A 19,228-nucleotide genomic window follows, 5' to 3' on the forward strand; every position below is an offset into this window, starting at 1 on the left:
CACCATTAACTTGATAATCATGAGGAATTTTGTTTCACTGGCAGAATATACAATATAATATTTAAAAATATGTCTAAAAATATTTTACTTACACTTTCAAATACATTAAATAAATAAAATATTATTTTATTCAGTAAAATTTTTATCGATTGATTTATTGTTTTATTTAGGAAAATTGAGGACATTTAGGGACAGAAGCATATGCTCAAGCAAACAGAAACTTATGCCCATGCAGGGCATTGGCATGGGTTTATGTTACTAGTGTTTCTTCAGAGGATCAGGATGCTAAGGAATCCCAGTCTAATTATGGACATAAGAATTGTATTGTTCCAATGTCTTCCTCTCTGCCTTTTGCTTATTTAAAGTTCCCACAAACATCTCTCAGTATTAAACTGTGAATTTTTTTGAAGAGCAGGGACTAGATCTTAATAGTTTTTGCATTTCCACTGCCTAGAACAGTGCCTGATAATAAATGCTTGATAAGTGAAGGAATAACAAATATTAATCATCCAACATTGCATCATAACCCAATTTCCTTTGTCATTCCTCCCAATTTGGGAAAATCAGAGAAAAGATGATGAAATTTGGTCCTATTTTTCTTTAGTCTTTTTTCGTGCTAAACTGGCATCTGCTCTGATTTTGTATGCACATAAAAATCCCGGTGTTCTAGGAAAACTTTAGAGGCTCTGCTCTAAGATTCAGGAATTACCATTCACAGGACACTTAATGCTGGTGGGTTCATAAATTCAAAACTGAAACTAATAATTTATTTGCATGGGCCAATGAAAGGGATGGCACTCGAGATGGGACAGTCATGATAATTCAAAAATCAGTCATTCAGTAAATATAGCTCACTTCTGATTTTCAATCATGCTGCCTGTCAGAAGCTAGAAATTTCAGATATCTCAATGTCAACGCTTCCTACTTCTAGTCTCTGTAGCCATGAAATCTCAAGCTACTTCTATGTAAGTAAACAAAATTCTCAAATGGGTTGTTTTAAGAGAATGTCAACAAAATTGTTTAATTGTATTTGTGAAATACAATTAGATGGAGTGGTGTCTATATTTGTGATTTCATATTCTTTCTTATTTCCTCAGATGGTCATTTTTGTGAGGTAGTATAAGACTTGTATAATAAAAGGCAGCCTTGCAAACTTGTTGAAAAGACCACTTTTTTTCTTTTCATAGCAGAATTCGAATCTTGCCTAATTGTGACATTTAGAAATGTCCATGGGTGGACCCACTTTGAAATTAAAGGGGATGATATTACTAAAATTTCCTGAAGCCTCTTAATATAAAGTCATTTTATTTTCTGGTAGGCTAGGGGCTGTCATCATTCTGACCCTATCTTTATGCATAGCTATTTCTACCATATCAATTGCTTTGACCATTCTATTAGATAGAGCAATTAGTCATTTTAATAACAAAAGCAGTTTGATTTGAATTAATTGGTTAATGTATTTGAAAGTGTAAGTTAGTTGCAGATGAACATAGTTTAAGTCAAAATGCTTGATTCATTATTTGGTAAACAAATCAGAGTGTAATGGAGGCTTCCTTGTAAAGGACAAAAGTGCTAAATGTAGGTAGGTAATTGATAGATGGTATCAGGGAAAGCCTGCTACTGAGATCCTTATAGCTGCCCTATAGGTCTGGCTACATCAGGGAAAAGAATGTCAAAACCAAGACATCAAACAAAAGGAGCTACAAGGCCTTACCAAAAAAACAAAATAAACAAAAATGAAAGAAAGAAACTGAAATAAAGTCTCCCTTGCTAGACTGTGAACTTCATAAGGGCAGGGACTCTGTCTATTTTACTTATTGTTTTACCCCACACACTGCACCAAGACTTAGCAGGCATTCAATAAATAGCACGTGGATAAGTAAGTGAATGAATAATAAATGATAACTGAGATTCAGATGAAATACACAGAAAGTCAGATCAGGGACAAACGAGGTCCAAATCTGACTGACAATCCAGGTCACAATTAGAATCAGGCTGTGAGTCAACTGAGGAGCTTACAGGGGAAGGAGAATACAGTGATGGGAGCTTAGGAAGGGGATCAGGTGATGTTATAATAGCCTTAAGGACTTTATTGCTCTTAATGATGTCCATCTTCCCTTTAAATGACCCTTGCTTGAGGGTAGCCTCCCAAAATTAGTGGAAGAGAAAATACAAATATTTCAGAGTCAAGTGAACGACATAGGTTCAAGTTTGATTACTTATTAAGAAGAGTTCACTGAGGGGTTATCATTAATTAATACTGTACTATGTATTCTAGAGATAAAGCTTGTCTATATCAAAATGGCAGTTGAGTATGTGTTTGACAGGAGCCATATCCTAGAAAGAATTAAATGTGTGAACATGATTTCAGAAATGATTTTTTTTCTCATTTACTATTATGCCTGGTGTATCAAGGGAAGTTTCCCATATAAAAGTCTCATCTTGACTTCTTTTAACTGCTTTTATCTGAGGCTAAAATAGTTGTCTGCAGTGGTTAATTCGATTCTCTTATAGTCATATGATTCTAATGTATATCAAGACACCTTGATATCCTGACAAGAGACTTAAATGATTCCACAACAAACAAATGTGTTGCTGGTCTGGAGTTCTGAATTGAGGTTCTCTCCAAATTGCTGCCACTAGCCATTATTTAGATAGAAGAATATTCTTAAGGGTATTTGATGTCTACAACCTGAAGTAACTAAACTGATAACACAAGGGATATTGATCACTTTTTTTGTTTGTTTTTTATTTTTATTTTTTATTTATTTATTTTTTTATCTAACAAATTTAATCAGTTATACTTATACATATGTTCCCATATCCCCTCCCTTTTGCGTCTCCCTCCCGCCCTCCCTATCCCACCCCTCCAGGCGGTCACAAAGCACCGAGCTGATCTCCCTGTGTTATGAGGCTGCTTCCCACTAGCTATCTACCCTACGTTTGGTAGTGTATATATGTCCATGCCGCTCTTTCGCTTTGTCACAGCTTACCCTTCCCCCTCCCCATATCCTCAAGTCCATTCTCTAGTAGATCTGTGTCTTTATTCCTGTCTTTTTAAAATTTTTTTAATTGTGAAAATTTCCTGAAGATCACCAGTAACTGCTAAACCCAATAGAAACTTTTCTGCTTCCATCTCGATCTTTTAGCAGGTGTAAACACAGTTGACCATTTCCTTCTTTTTGATTAGCTCTTTTAGTTTCTTTGATACCTCACACACTTGATTTTCTCTCCATCAAAATGACCTCTCCTTGTCACTCTCCGTTCTGATTCCTTTCCTTCAGCTAAACTTCTACATGCTGATTGTAACAGGACACAGGTTATCTCCCCCTTCATTCCTCCTCTTATCCTCTCCTTTCCTCTACTCCCTTCTGGGAATTTGTCCTTAGGTGATTTAATGTAACAGAATGGCTTTAAATACCACCTTTCTGATTGCCCCCTTTATGTCTTCAGCCCTGATCTCTTAATTAGACTCCAAACTCACATATCCTATTGCTTATCTGACGTATCCTCTTAAATTTCCAATAGGCATCTCAAATTTAATTTAGCCAAAACAGACGTCTTTATTTCCCATTTTCACATCTCTTCTTTGTCCATGTTTTCCCTTTAAATTTTTAAAATTTTATTATTATTATTTGGTAAATCATACCACTATTCATCCATTTGACCAAGGCCATGATATAGGAATCATCATTTTCCTTCCCTCCACATCTGATCATTCAGAAAATCCTGCCAGGCCTGCCTCTAAAGTATGTCTACCTTTCTCCTACTCCACTGTTATGACCTTAGTCTAAGTTCTCATCATTTCTTGCATGGATTATTGCAATGACCTCCTAACTTCTACTCTTGACCTTTCTCTCCTCACCCTTTCATTCTGCATGGAATAGCTGCCAGAGTAATATTAAAAAAAAAAAAAAAAAGTAGATCAGACATTGTCACTCTCCTCCTAAAATTGCCCCAATGGCTTTTCATTGTACTTGGAATAAAATACAAACTCTTCTCATAATCTCTATATCCCTACATAATATTGTGTCTGCCCACCTAACTCTCTGACTACTTCAAATTTCACTCACATCAATGTTCACCAAAGTGTAGTTGCTCCACTTCCTTCTGTTCCTTAAGTGAATCAGGATCAGGTGTGTTCTACCTTTGCACTTCTACATGTATTGTTATCTAAGTTTATATTTCTCACATTTATTTATTTATTTATGTCCTCCCATTAGGATGCAGTATTCATAAGAGCAAGACCTTTTCTACCTTATTCACCCATTCAATTCAGGAAAAACAGGAGATGTGACCAAAAACACTGTCTCCACTATTTTCAGAATGTCACAGGACTGGTAGTGGTTATAGTAACTAACTACTTTAGACATTGCATGTAAAGCTGCAATTATGGCTAGAAAAATGACTCACAGGATTGATATGATAAGTACATAAAACTTGAAACCAGTCTCATTGGTTTTTGTGACAAAAACAATACTTGTTTCATCATCATCATGCTCAGAATTCTACTATTAGTAAATTCAACTAGGATTGTGGCTGGGCTAGAATAGAGGCGGGAGATAGTGATGAGAAAAAATATTAAGCTTTAGGGGTTACTACATTTTAGAAATATTTAGTTCGGGAGATCTTTTTACTTAAAAGAAAGATGAGGAGACAATGAGAAGAGTAAATTCTGGGATGGGTAAGGTGAAGAGCAGAGGTAGAGCTTTTCTTAAAGGGATAGAGAGTAGAAAAAAGAGGCAGTGGGAGTGCTGCTGGTAATTTTTACCTATATTACATTTATTTGTTTTTGAATTTTATTTATTTTTGAATTTTATTTTATTTTTTATACAGCATGTTCTTATTAGTTATCTATTTTATACACATCAGAGTATACATGCCAATCCCAATCTCCCAGTTCATCCCACCACCACCACCACACCACCCACCCCACTTTTCCCTCTTGGTGTCCATACATTTGTTCTCTAGATCTGTGTCTCTATTTCTGCCTTGCAAACCGGTTCACCTGTACCATTTTTCTAGGTTCCACATATATGCGTTAATATATGATATTTGTTTTTCTCTTTCTGACTTACTTCACTCTGTATGACAGTCTCTAGGTCCATCCACATCTCTACAAATGACCCAATTTCACATTTATTTTTAAAATCTACATGAAACTATGCACTTATGAGACAGTATATCTTATAAAGAGTCTTTGCTGACTATATTTTACTTAAAATAACTGTTATGTCATATTTGGTCATTGAATTATATAATTTCTGATAATGAAAAGCATACATTTGATTTTCCCATTAACAAGATATTTTCTTTTTTTTTCGGTAACAAGATGCCATCTTTTAAAAAATACAATTTATAATGCACTATAAAATACTATAAATGTTACTGTGCTCATGGAAGCTGTGTTGCTTCTTGTGTAAAAATAGTTGTCAGAATTTGTGTTGATTTACTTTAAATAAAATTCAGTCAATGTAATGATTGCTCCCGAATTTGATTAAATGCTTTTAACATATCCTCAAAGATATTCCATTTTTGCTTGTGATAAGTTGTTGTTTTGAATACAATAGATTTAGAGATAACTTTGTGCTCTGACACTCTTGAGTGCCATGCTTGAGTGATCTTGATCTTGATCTCTAGTAGAACCTTGATCACCAGCATTTTGTAAAACCCTTCTTACCATGGTCAGTAAGGTCTCTGTGTGGCCATACCCATTGGGCAATCTCAGGTCTCGTCTTTCTGAATTTCTTAGCAGCATTTGATTCAGTAGAACACTCCATTTTAAAATTCTTCTCTTGGCTTCTGAACTTCTTCAATGTCTTCTATAATTTCTTTGGCCATATCCACTTTCTTTCTTGAGTTCCAAATGAAGAGGCGCCATAGGGCTCAATTCTCAGACATCTTTATCAACATTTGGTGATCTCAGCCAGCACATGTATAAAAACCATTTATATACTGAAGATTCCTCAGAGTTATAACTCTGTCTCTAACCTTTCTCTTAAAATAAGACTTACTTGATAGCTCTTTTTGTAAAAAAAAAAAATATAATAAAAAAAGGCTTATAAAATTTAACAGATTAAAATAGAATCTTTGATCTTTTTCTCTAAAATATGCTCTTCTCCATCCGTTCCTTATGTATGTGAATGATTTGTCATTCTCCCAGCCTCTTGGGTCAAAAAGCTCTGGAATTAACTTTGACATAGTCCACATCTAATTTATAAATCAAATCCTGCCACACTTCCACTCAAAATATATCTTACAGGGTCCACTTCTCATCAATTCCACATCTACTATTCTAGTCGAAAGCAACTTCATTGTCTGCTAGGTTGGAAGGACCGCGTCTCCACTGCTCTACCTGAGGTCCTCTCTAGAGTCTGTTCTTCACCCTCTAGACCAAGAGGTGCTTTTAAAATATGAGTCAGAGACTGACTGGACTCTCTGTTCATAATTGTTAATGGCTTTTCCTTATACTGAAGATAAAATCTAAACTCCTTTTCCTGGTTCACAAGACCACATATAACCTGGTTCTTGTCCCAGCGATTTTTCCTGCTACCACTCTTCCTGTTGTTCACTGTTATCTAGCCAAAATAGCTCCTGTTCTGTTCTTTGAACAAGACCAGCATGCTCTTAAGACAGGGCCTTTGAGTTTGCTGTTCTCTCTGCCTATCTCTCTCTCTCTTTCTTTCTCTCATTTGATCATGTCAAATGTCACAACCTCAGAAAGGTTAATTCCTCAAACCTCTATAAACAGCAGACTCTCACTCTACCTTCTTGTGCAGTACTATTTTTCTGCACAACATTCATCAATCAACTGAAATTATATCACACATTTATTTGTTAGCTTCTTTATTGTTTGCCTTCCCTACTACAACATAAGCTTCATGAGGACAGGGACTTTAGTTTGCTCATTGTTTTATCCCTAGCATCTAGCTCAGTGTCTGCTAATTAGTAGGCCTCCAATAAATATCTGTTGAAAGAATAGATGAATGATGATTTATATTTAGAAAGAGAACCATTGTTCACAGCTTAAATCTTATGTGATCTCTGTAGGACCTCATAGAAAGCTGTTATTGCAGGTGAATCATGGTGGGAATATGAATGTCATGCTATTAGGACAGGCAGAAAAATAGTTGAGGGTGACTGGTTGTGTGACAGGAGCACCACTTTGAGATGTAGAAGCCTGGATCCTCACTCTTCTGAACAGCAGAATACACTTTATGGGTTACTACAAGTATGCACAACAGATGTTCTGATTCAGAGGTCTAGGTGGACCTATACTCATGTAATCATTTTAGGTTTAGTTCCATAGAAGCAGAGCTTGAGACAGGGATTTGAATGATGTAATTAACTGTGAGATTGCTTGCAGGTGAATCTATAAGGAAGGGAGGAAAAGAACATGGAAAGTAGAAGGAACTGAGCAAGAGTGTGGTCCCAGGTGATCTAGCCTTGGCCTGATGTACATGACAAAGTCTCTGGATCATAAACTGCACCATAAAGTTGTTTCCTCCTTGAAGCAAGGGACAAGTATCAGTCAGTATCAGCCAGTCATTGACCTTGGGTTGCTTGATTGTGGGGTTGGTACCTTTTCAGGTAAGGCATCACCCCTTAGTGGAGGGCAGTTCTCCAGAGGGGAAGCTGAAAACCATTCATAGCCAACACTCACAGCAGCTAGGGGATGGTTCTTGTTTCTGTGGAATACTCAAGTTCACAGACTGCCCACAATCCTTTAGTCCATGTGGAGAATAAAAATTTATTGAAGTCAATGAATTGTTATAAAGTGTTCACCACTATAAGGCTTCCATAACTATGTTTAAAAACAGTAAAATTTGAAGGACAAAAAGTCATTTGAGTGAATAGGTACAGATCTCTAATTTCCAAGAAAATCTGAGAAGTTAGTATAGGAGGTAAGATCTGCCACGAACAATATAATAGGAAAACTTGTTTTATACATTAAATTATTAGAGATAACTACACGGAAAGTATTTTTAACCACCAATAAATTGGATCCCAGTAAATATCAACCTGTAGCTCCTGTTTTTTTAACTAAAGGTCTATTTTCTTTTTTTTTTTTAAATCTTTGCCCAGTGCTATGGAAACTACTATATTGAAAAATAAGCTAGCTAATGAGCAACATAATACATGTCAGCAGAATAGTATATTTCTCATTTCTTTTCCATAGAGCAAAATTTCAAAGGAATGTAATTCTGTTGAAGTGTCACCAAACAATTTCTTCAAGACAGTACAGTGCCGGCAGAAATAACAAGGCTTATTTTCAGTAATTCTGTTCATACCTCAAATCCCTGTGGTCTTCCTAGACTCTCTTTAATATGTTTCCATGCAACAAGAATCTCTGACACAGACACACTTGTAGCCTTGACATCTGTGGGAGCAGCAGTGGGTTCTGTATGAAGGAAAATGGAAATAATAAACCACGATAGTAACAAGTTATGCATACCAAAGCATTGCACCTGAATATGTCCAGTGTTACTTCCTTCTATCTGATTTTTGAAGTGAAGTGCTGTGATGATTATGAAAAGCACAGCAAGAAAAAAGGATGCTCTTTTTGGATTTTTACACTGTGTCCAGTCTCATCAGTACCTTACCAATGACAAATAACAAATCTAGCAAGACAAGTAAAGAAGATCTTTATCCTTGGATTAACTAGGACATTTCTGGAGAAGTTAAATTGTCTGACTTAAATTGTCTGCCAGTCTAGCATAATGATCAAAATAATGGACCAGAAGTCAGGCTTAGATTTTTTTTGGTTGTTGTTGTTGTTGATTTTTGTCTTCCAAAAGATTACTTACCTTCAGACAAGTTGCTTTACCTCTTCCTGAGCTCCAGTTCCATCTTCTGTCATTTGGGCATACTGAGAGTATTTAGCTCATAAACTTTTAAGGTTAATTTAAATTGAAATAATACATATAAATTATTTAGCACAGTGCTTGGCCCTTAAAACATTAATTCACAAAATATCACTTTTTATTTTATTTTTTTACCCTGTAAATGCACAAACAGAAGCTAAATTTCATTAGATTTCTTTTGTTGTTCCAACCACAAAGCTACATTTCCATGGTTGTGTAAGGAACGTGTTATGAATCATAATATTTAAAAGGCATGCATTGACTTTTAAGACAGATATAGGCCAAAAAGGAAAGTCCCCAAAGGTCTTGGTGCTGTTGCTCAAAACTACCTTTTCATTCATTCCTATGCTCAGTGACCTTTCTCACTACTTTTTTTTTTAATACACCATGTCTGACTGGTATCCATCAAGATGTGTACTTTATTTGAGGTTGTACTGTATGTGAGGAACAAAATATTTTCAGCTTTGACATTGCTGAATCATAAATACTGTGTCACAAACACACGTTAAATGAAATGGTGGAATAAAGGCCATACGTTAGTTCAACTAGTCTATACAAAGTCGATTTCAAAAACCCCTACCCCATAAAAATTGTAGAGGCTTTTTGATTCCAACCACATATAAGTGGTAAGACTTCAGATGAAACTGTTGACTATATATATATATATATATATATATATATACACACACACACACAAACACATTTTGTTGTTGTTGTTGTTGTTTTTAGATTCAGGGAACCATACTGCAAAGGCAGAGTTCTAAATACAATTTTTAAGTCTTAGTCATATAAAGGGAATTATTGAGTTGGCCAAAAATTTTGTTTGGGTTTCCCATAAGATGTTATGGAAAAACCCAAACTAACTTTTTGGAGAACCAAAAGTAACCATTTGCTGAGATTTTTCCTTTTCTAATGGAAGGAAAGTGGCCACATATCTACCTGGAGAGCCTTTATGTATTATTAATGGAAAAATATAAGTCAAAAACTTCTACTCTTGTTACTGTAAAAAAACACACAGAAGACTTTTTCAAAGGTGCATGTTTGCACTGAACACTGATTCTTCTTTTGGTAAAGTTTTCATTAAAATTTTATACTGAGGTATTTAAAAGTTGTTTGTTTGGGAGAGGGGGAAGATGGCGGAAGAGTAAGACATGGAGATCACCTTCCTTCCCACAGATACATCAGAAATACATCTACACATGGAACAACTCCTACAGAACACCCACTGAACGCTGGCAGAAGACCTCAGACCTCCCAAAAGGCAAGAAAGTCCCCACGTACCTGGGTAGGGCAAAAGAAAAAAGAATAAACAGAGACAAAAGAATAGGGATGGGACCTGCACGAGTGGGAGGGATCTGTGAAGGAAGAAAGGTTTCCACACACTAGGAAGACCCTTGGCAGGTAGAGACCATGGGTGGTGGAGGGGGGAGCTTCGAAGCCATGGAGGAGAGTGCAGCAAAGGAGTGCAGAGGGCAAAGTGGAGAGATTCCCGTACAGAGGATCGGTGCCGACCAGCACTCACCAACCCGATGCTTGTCTGCTCACCCTTCGGGGTGGGAGGGGGCTGGGAGCTGAGGCTTGGGCATCAGTCAGATCGCAAGGAGAGGACTGGGGTTGGCTGCATGAACACAGCATGAAGGGGTTAGTGCACCATGGCGAGCTGGGAGGGAGTCTGGGAAAAAGTCTGGACCTGCCGAAGGCAAGAGACTATTTCTTCCCTCTTTGTTTCCTGGTGCGTGAGGAGAGGGGATTAAGAGCACTGCTTAAAGGAGCTCCAGAGATAGGTGCGAGATGTTAAGTCCACTGCTGCCGCCACCAAGAAGCCTGTGTGCGAGCACAGTTCACTCTCCACAACTCCCTTCCGGGGAGCCTGTGCAGCCTGCCACTGCCAGGGTCCCGGGATCCAGGGACAAATTCCCCAGGAGAATGCATGGCACGTCTCAGGCTGCTGCAATGTCACGCCAGCCTCTGCCACAGCAGGCTCGACCCCCACTCCATGCCCCTCCCTCCCCCGGCCTGAGTGAGGCAAAGCCCCTGAATGAGCTACAACTTTAAACCCCGTCCTGTCTGAGAGAAGAACAGACGCCCCCCGGCAACCTACATGCAGTGGCGGGGCCAAATGCAAAGCTGAACCCCGGGAACTGTGCAAATAAAGAAGAGAAAGGGAAATCTCTCCCAGCAGCCTCAGGAGCAGTGGATTAAATCTCCACAATCAACTGGATGTACCCTGCATCGGTGGAATACCTGAATAGACAACGAATCAACCCAAATTGAGGAGGTGGACTTTGAGAGCAAGATATATTATTTTTCCCCTTTTCCTCTTTTTGTGAGTGTGTATGTGTATGCTTCTGTGTGACATGTTGTCTGTATAGCTTTGCTTTCACCATTTGTCCTAGGGTTCTGTCCGTCAGATTTTTTGTTTGTTTGTTTTGATTTGGTTTTTTCTTAAAAAAAATTTTGTTCTTAATAATTATTTTATATTAATAACTTTATTTTATTTTATCTTATTTTATTTTATTTTATCCCCTTTTTCCTTCCTTTCTTTGTTTCTTTCTTTCTTTCTTTTTCTTTATTACTTTCTTTCTACTTTTTCTCCCTTTTAATCCGAGCCGTGTGGATGAAAGGCTCTTGGTGTTCCAGCCAGGAGTCAGTGTTGTGCCTCTGACGTGGGAGAGCCAACTTCAGGACACTGGTCCACAGGAGACCTGCCAGATCCACATAATGTCGAATGACGAAAATCTCCCACAGATCTCCATCTCAACACGAACATCCAGATTTACTCAACGACCAGCAAGGTACAGTGCTGGAAATCCTATGCCAAACAACTAGCAAGAAAGGAACACAACCCCACCCATTAGCAGAGAGGCTGTCTAAAATAATAAGAAGGACACAGTCACACCAAAACACACCACCAGACGTGGACCTGCCCACAAGAAAGACAAGATCCAGCCTCGTACACCAGAGCACAGGCACTGGTCCCCTCCATCAGGAAGCCTACACAACCCACTGAACCAACTTTAGCCACTGGGGACAGACACAAAAAACAGTAGGAACTATGAACCTGTAGCCTGCAAAAAGAAGACCACAAACACAGTAAGATAGAAGAGAAGACAGAAAAACACACAGCAGATTAAAGAGCAAGATAAAAACCCACCAGACCTAACAAGTGAAGAGGAAATAGGCAGTCTACTTGAAAAATACTTCAGAAAAATGATAGTAAAGATTATCCAAAATATTGGAATCAGAAGAGAGAAAATGCAAGAAACATTTAATAAGGACCTAGAAGAAGTAAAGAGGAAACAAGCAATGATGAACAAAACAATAAATGAAATTAAAAATACTCTAGAAGGGATCAATAGCAGAATAACTGAGGCAGAAGAATGGATAAGTGACCTGGAAGATAAAATAGTGGAAATAACTACTGCAGAGCAGAATAAAGAAAAAAAAAAGAATGAAAAGAACTGAGGACAGTCTCAGAGACGTCTGGGACAACATTAAATCAACCAACATTCGAGTTGTAGGGGTCCCAGAAGAAGAGAAAAAGAAAGGGACTGAGAAAATATTTGAAGAGATTATAGTTGAAAACTTCCCTTATATGGGAAAGGAAATATTTAATCAAGTCCAGGAAGCACAGAGAGTCCCATACAGGATAAATCCAAGGAGAAACACACAAAGGCACATATTAATCAAACTGACAAAAATTAAATACAAAGACAACATATTAAAAACAGCAAGGAAAAACCAACAAATAACACACAAGGGAATCGCCATAAGGTTAACAGCTGATCGTTCAGCAGAAACTCTGCAAGCCAGAAGGGAGTGGCAGGACATATTTAAAGTGATGAAGGAGAAAAACCTACAACCAAGATTACTCTACCCAGCAAGGATCTCATTCAGATTTGATGAAGAAATTAAAAACTTAACAGACAAGCAAAGTCTGAGAGAGTTCAGCATCACCAAATCAGGTTTACAACAAATGCTAAAGGAACTTCCCTAGGCAAGGAACACAAGAGAAGGAAAAGACCTATAATAACAAACCCAAAAGAATTATGAAAATGGAAATAGGAACATACATATCGATAATTATGTGAAATGTAAATGAATTAAATTCTCCCAGCAAAAGACACAGACTGGCTGAATGGATACAAAAACAAGAGCCATATATATGCTGTCTACAAGAGACCCACTTCAGACCTAGGGAAACATACAGACTGAAAGTGAGGGGATGGAAAATGATATTCCACCCAAATGGAAATCAACAGACAGCTGGAGAAACATTTCTCATATCAGAAAAAAATAGACTTTAAAATAAAGACTATTAGAAGAGACAAAGAAGGACACTACATAATGATCAAGGGATCAATTCAAGAACAAGATATAACAATTGTAAATATTTATGCACCCAACATAGGAGCACCTCAATACATAAGGGAAATACTAACAGCCATAAAAGGGGAAATCAACAGTAACACATTCTTAGTAGGGGACTTTAACACCCAACTTTCACCAATGGACAGATCATCCAAAATGAAAATAAATAAGGAAACACAAGCTTTAAATGATACATTAAACAAGATGGACTTAATTGATATTTATAAGACATTCCATCCAAAAGTGAGAGAATACACATTTTTCTCAAGTGCTCATGGAACATTCTCCAGGATAGATCATATCTTAGGTCACAAATCAAGCCTTGGTTAACTTAAGAAAATAGAAATTGTATCAAGTATCTTTTCCGACCACAATGCTATGAGACTAGATGTCAATTACAAGAAAAGATCTGTAAAAAATACAAACACATGGAGACTAAACTCTACACTACTTAATAACGAAGTGATCGCTGAAGAAATCAAAGAGGGAATTAAAAACTACCTAGGGGGTTCCCTGGTGGTGCAGTGGCTGAGAGTCCACCTGCAGATGCAGGGGACATGGGTTCGTGCCCCGGTCCGGGAAGATCACACATGCCGCAGAGCGGCTGGGCCCGTGAGCCATGGCTGCTGAGCCTGTGCGTCCAGAACCTGTGCTCCACAACGGGAGAGGCCACAACAGTGGGAGGCCCGCGTACTGCAAAAAACAAACAAACAAACAAACAAAAACTACCTAGAAACTAATGACAGTGGAGACAAGACGACCCAAAACCTATGGGCTGCAGCAAAAGCAGTTCTAAGACGGAAATTTAGAGCAATACAATCCTACCTTAAGAAATAGGAAACATCTTGAATAAACAACCTAACCTTGCACCTAAGGCAATTAGAGAAAGAAGTACAAAACACACTCAAAATTAGCAGAAGGAAAGAAATCATGAAGATCAGAACAGAAATAAATGAAAAAGAAATGAAGGAAATGATAGCAAAGGTCAATAAAACTAAAAGCTGGTTCTTTGAGAAGATAAACAAAATTGATAAAGCATTAGCCCGACTCATCAAAAAAAAAGGGAGAAGACTCAAATCAATAGAATTAGAAATGAAAAAGGAGCAGTAACAACTGACAATGCAGAAATACAAAAGATCATGAGAGATTACTACAAGCAACTCTATGCCAATAAAATGGACAACCTGGAAGAAATGGACAAATTCTTAGAAATGCACAACGTGCCAAGACTGACTCAGGAAGAAATAGAAAATACAAACAAACCAATCACAAGTACTGAAATTGAGACTGTGATTAAAAATCTTCCAACAAACAAAACCCGAGGACCAGATGGCTTCACAGGCGAATTCTATCAAACATTTAGATAGGAGCTAACACCTATCCTTCTCAAACTCTTCCAAAGTATAGCAGAGTGAGGAACACTCCCAAACTCATTCTACGAGTCCACCATCACTCTGATATCAAAACCAGACAAAAATGTCACAAAGAAAGGAAACTAGAGGCCAATATCACTGATGAACATAGATGCAAAAATCCTCAACAAAATACTAGCAAACAGAATCCAAAAGTACATTAAAAGGATCATACACCATGATCAAGTGGGTTTTATCCCAGGAATGCAATGATTATTCAATATATGTAAATCAATCAACGTGATACACCATATTAACAAATTGAAGGAGAAAAACCATATGATCATCTCAATAGATGCAGAGAAAGCTTTTGACAAAATTCAATACCCATTTTTGATAAAAACCCTGCAGAAAGTAGGCATAGAGAGAACTTTCCTCAACATAAGAAACGACACATATGCAAACCCACAGCCACCATCATCCTCAATGGTGAAAAACTAAAACCCTTTCCACTAAGATCAGGAACAAGACAAGGTTCCCCACTTTCACCACTCTTATTCAACATAGTTTTGGAAGTTTTAGCCACAGCAATCAGAGAAGAAAAGAAAATAAAATGAATCCAAATCAGAAAAGAAGAAGTAAAGTTGTCACTGTTTGCAGATGACATGATACTACACACAAGGAATCCTAAAGATGCCACAAGAAAACTACTAGAGCTAATCAATGAATTTGGTAAAGTTGCAGGATACAAAATTAATGCACAGAAATCTCTGGCATTCCTAATCACTAATGATAAAAAGTCTGGAAATGAAATTAAGAAAACACTCCCATTTACCACTGCAACAAAAAGAATAAAATATCTAGGAATAAACCTACCTAAGGAGACAAAAGACCTGTATGCAGAAAATTATAAGACACTGATGAAAGAAATTAAAGATGATACAAATAGATGGAGAGATATACCATGTTCTTGGATTGGAAGAATCAACATTGTGAAAATGACTCTACTACCCAAAGCAATCTACAGATTCAATGCAATCCCTATCAAACTACCACTGGCACTTTTCAGAGAACTAGAACAAAAAATTTCACAATTTGTATGGAAACACAAAAGACCCCGAATAGCCAAAGCAATCTTGAGAACGAAAAATGGAGCTGGAGGAATCAGACTCCCTGACTTCAGACTATACTACAGAGCTACAGTAATCAAGACAGTATGGTACTGGCACAAAAACAGAAATATAGATAAATGGGACAGGATGGAAAGCCCAGAGATATACCCATGCACATATGGTCACCTTATCTTCGATAAAGGAGGCAGGAATGTACAGTGGAGAAAAGACAGTCTCCTCAATAAGTGGTGCTGGGAAAACCGGCCAGGTACATGTAAAATTATGAAATTAGAACACTCCCTAACACCATACACAAAAATAAGCTCAAAATGGATTAAAGACCTAAATGTAAGGCCAGAAACTATCAAACTCTTAGCAGAAAACATAGAGAGAACACTCTATGACCTAAATCACAGCAAGATCCTTTTGGACCCCCCTCCTAGAGAAATGGAAATAAAAACAAAAATAAACAAATTGGACCCAATGAAACTTAAAAGCTTTTGCACAGCAAAGGAAGCCATAAACAAGACCAAAATTCAACACTCAGAATGGGAGAAAATATTTGCAAGTGAAGCAACTGACCAAGGCTTAATCTCCAAAATTTACAAGCAGCTAATGCAGCTCAATAACAAAAAAAAAAAAAAAAAAAAAAAAAAAAAAAAGAACCCAATCCAAAAATGGAAAGAAGATGTAAATGGACATTTCTTCAAAGAAGATATACAGATTGCCAGCAAACACATGAAAGAATGATCAACATCATTAATCATTAGAGAAATGCAAATCAAAACTGCAATGAGATATCATCTCATACCAGTCAGAATGGCCATCATCAAAAAATCTAGGAACAATAAATGCTGGAGAGGGTGTGGAGAAAAGGGAACACTCTTGCACTGCAGGGAGGAATGTGAATTGGTACAGTCACTATGGAGAACATTATGGAAGTTCCTTAAAAACCTACACATAGAACTGTCATATGACCCAACAATCCCACTACTGGACATACACCCTGAGAAAACCATAATTCAAAAAGATTCATGTACCAAAATGTTCATTGCAGCTTTATTTACAATAGCCAGGAGATGGAAGCAACCTAAGTGTCCATTGACAGATGAATGGATACAGAAGATGTGGCACATATATACAACGGAATATTACTCAGCCATAAAAAGAAAGGAAACTGAGTTATTTGTAGTGAGGTGGATGGACCTAGAGTCTGTCATACAGAGTGAAGTAAGTCAGAAAGAGAAAGACAAATACCTTATGCTTACACATATTATGGAATCTAAGGAAAAAAATAATGTCATGAAGATCCTAGGGGTAAGACGGGAATAAAGACACAGCCCTCCTAGAGAATGGACTTGAGGATATACGGTGGGGGAAGGGTAAGCTGTGACAAAGTGAGAGAGTGGCATGGACATATATACACTACCAAACATAAAATAGATAGCTAGTGGGAAGCAGCTGCATATCACAGGGAGATCAGCGCGGTGGTTTGTGACCACCTAGAGGGGTGGGATAGGGAGGGTGGGAGGGAGGGAGACGCAAGAGGGAAGAGATGTGGGAACATATGTATATGTGTAACTGACTCACTTTATTATAAAGCAGAAGCTAACACACCATTGTAAAGCCATTATACTCCAATAAAGATGTTAAAAATATGTATATACTATATTTGTGTTACTTCAAAGTGCTTTGGTAAATTCACATTAATGTTTACACAGAACTTGACATTAGTTTCTGCCATTGTATAAATAGTCATTTCTCATTCTGCCCTTTGAATATCTTTTTTTTTTCTTTTGCTCAATGGTTTCCTTTATCCCACTTTCCAACTGCCTATTATTTGTGCATCTACCTGATTAAAAAAAAAAAGAAAACTCTGTGAAAAGCTTCTACTTTTATTTCATTCTAGAATTCTGTTCAGCAGACCTGCCACAAAATTTTATTTTCATTGTTGTTAAACAGGAGTTAAAATTCTTTATTTTGCAAGTTAATAAAAGGAAATGCTCATGTTCTTAAGTGTGTATAATCTGATCTCCAGGATTTAAGATATGATTTATTTCAAAAAAAGCCACCCTTTGAATATCATTTGTTATTTGGAAGAAGTTTTGCTTATCTGTTAAGAGAATGCATTGCAGAGATTTGTGTGACAAATGCCTTCTTTCAACTTTCTTTTTATTATTGAGGCAATTACATCTTTGTCAAAAGAGATTGCAGGGGGATAAATAATTTCAGAAGCACAAAATATGTGTTTGGATGACAACCTTTCGATCTCTCTTTACCACTATAGAAAGAAATTTCTCTCTCAGCTTTCTGTAGCACTACACAAGTTTAAGTACTTTTTAAATAGAATGATGAAAGCTTTAAAACAGTAAAAAATAAAGAAAAAATATTCAGAAATTATTTCCCAAACCAGCACCCTAATTTCTATTTAAAACCTCTAAGCTTTTTAAATCCAGGTCAGACACAAGAAGACATTTCACAGTTGCACCCTCGGGGGATAAATATTATAGTTGCATCAAATGAATGAGGGTAAATGAAACAAGAATTGAAGAGTCATTTTTTATTTTATTTTTTCACCGTCTGGATGTAAATAGTATCAGAAGTAGACCCATGCTGACCTGCATTGGAAATTTTAGCATGTAAAAATGTGACCTCATTCAGTTTACTTCCAAAAGTTTCAATTTGTATGGTTCATTAGCCAGTGAATATTTTCTTGTATCAATACGTTTGTCTGCAGACAAGAGTAACTGACTAGATCATAGAATGTCTGCTTTGAATTGGAACTAGCTGTCCTGTTTGGGCATGCCATTGTAATTGAATGATGGAAAGTCACAACTAGAAATAATTTTAGAAACTCACTTGGATCAAAGGTCACACATGGTTGGCCAGTGGGTCTTCAGCCATATTTTGTTTTCCCAAATAATCTATTAAATTAATTAATTTCAACATTCCATATAAAAATAAGAATTTATGGCTTATTTGGGGGAAAAAAGCGGGATACCAACTCAGAATCCTTGGGTGCTGGTAGATGAGAATTAGCAGTTGGTCTCATTAGTCAGGGCATATTCTTTTTAGTTTGCCAGATTCTCTACCAGTCTTTATTGTCTCACTTCTGGGACTACTTCACTTATTTATATTTCTTACCTGACGTCTATAGACTTTTGAGTTACAAACCTATGTTTTAAATCCATGTCCTTTTTTTTTGTTTTTGCTTCTTATTTATTTATTTTTAATCTAAAATACCGTAAAATCACGTAATATGATTCAGAAGGCAAAGTGTCATCAGGAGCAAAATAATAAATCCAGTGATCTTTCACTGTAAATATTTATTATTCTCTTACTTCTAAAGCTTAAAAATATGAATTTTATTGTTAATTTGATGAATGCTCCCTATCATGAAATTGTTTAGATGCCACACACACAGTTCTCATTGCTCCCTCATCTTAGTGATTGTAGACTCAATGAAGATTTGTGTGTGTGTGATAAGTTTGCGCAGGCTACATTAACTGCATAAAGGAAAAAGGGCTTA

The 19,228-nt window shown here is 36.9% G+C and overlaps 1 protein-coding gene across 3 annotated transcripts in view; it reads right to left on the bottom strand.

The window, feature by feature from the left end:
* Nucleotides 1-19,228, bottom strand: part of CNTN5 (contactin 5) — a gene marked incomplete at both ends in the record, with an annotated part of 772,249 nt that overhangs the window by 24,749 nt on the left and 728,272 nt on the right. For all 3 annotated transcript variants that reach the window (XM_079707897.1, XM_079707896.1, XM_079707895.1), the window contains one exon: nucleotides 8,292-8,401. In XM_079707897.1, the coding sequence (XP_079564023.1) occupies nucleotides 8,292-8,401 (110 nt within the window). The remainder of the gene's footprint in view (nucleotides 1-8,291; nucleotides 8,402-19,228) is intronic.

The sequence above is a fragment of the Hyperoodon ampullatus genome (genome assembly GCF_949752795.1).
Source record: "Hyperoodon ampullatus genome assembly, chromosome: 7".
Lineage (NCBI taxonomy): Eukaryota > Metazoa > Chordata > Mammalia > Artiodactyla > Ziphiidae > Hyperoodon > Hyperoodon ampullatus.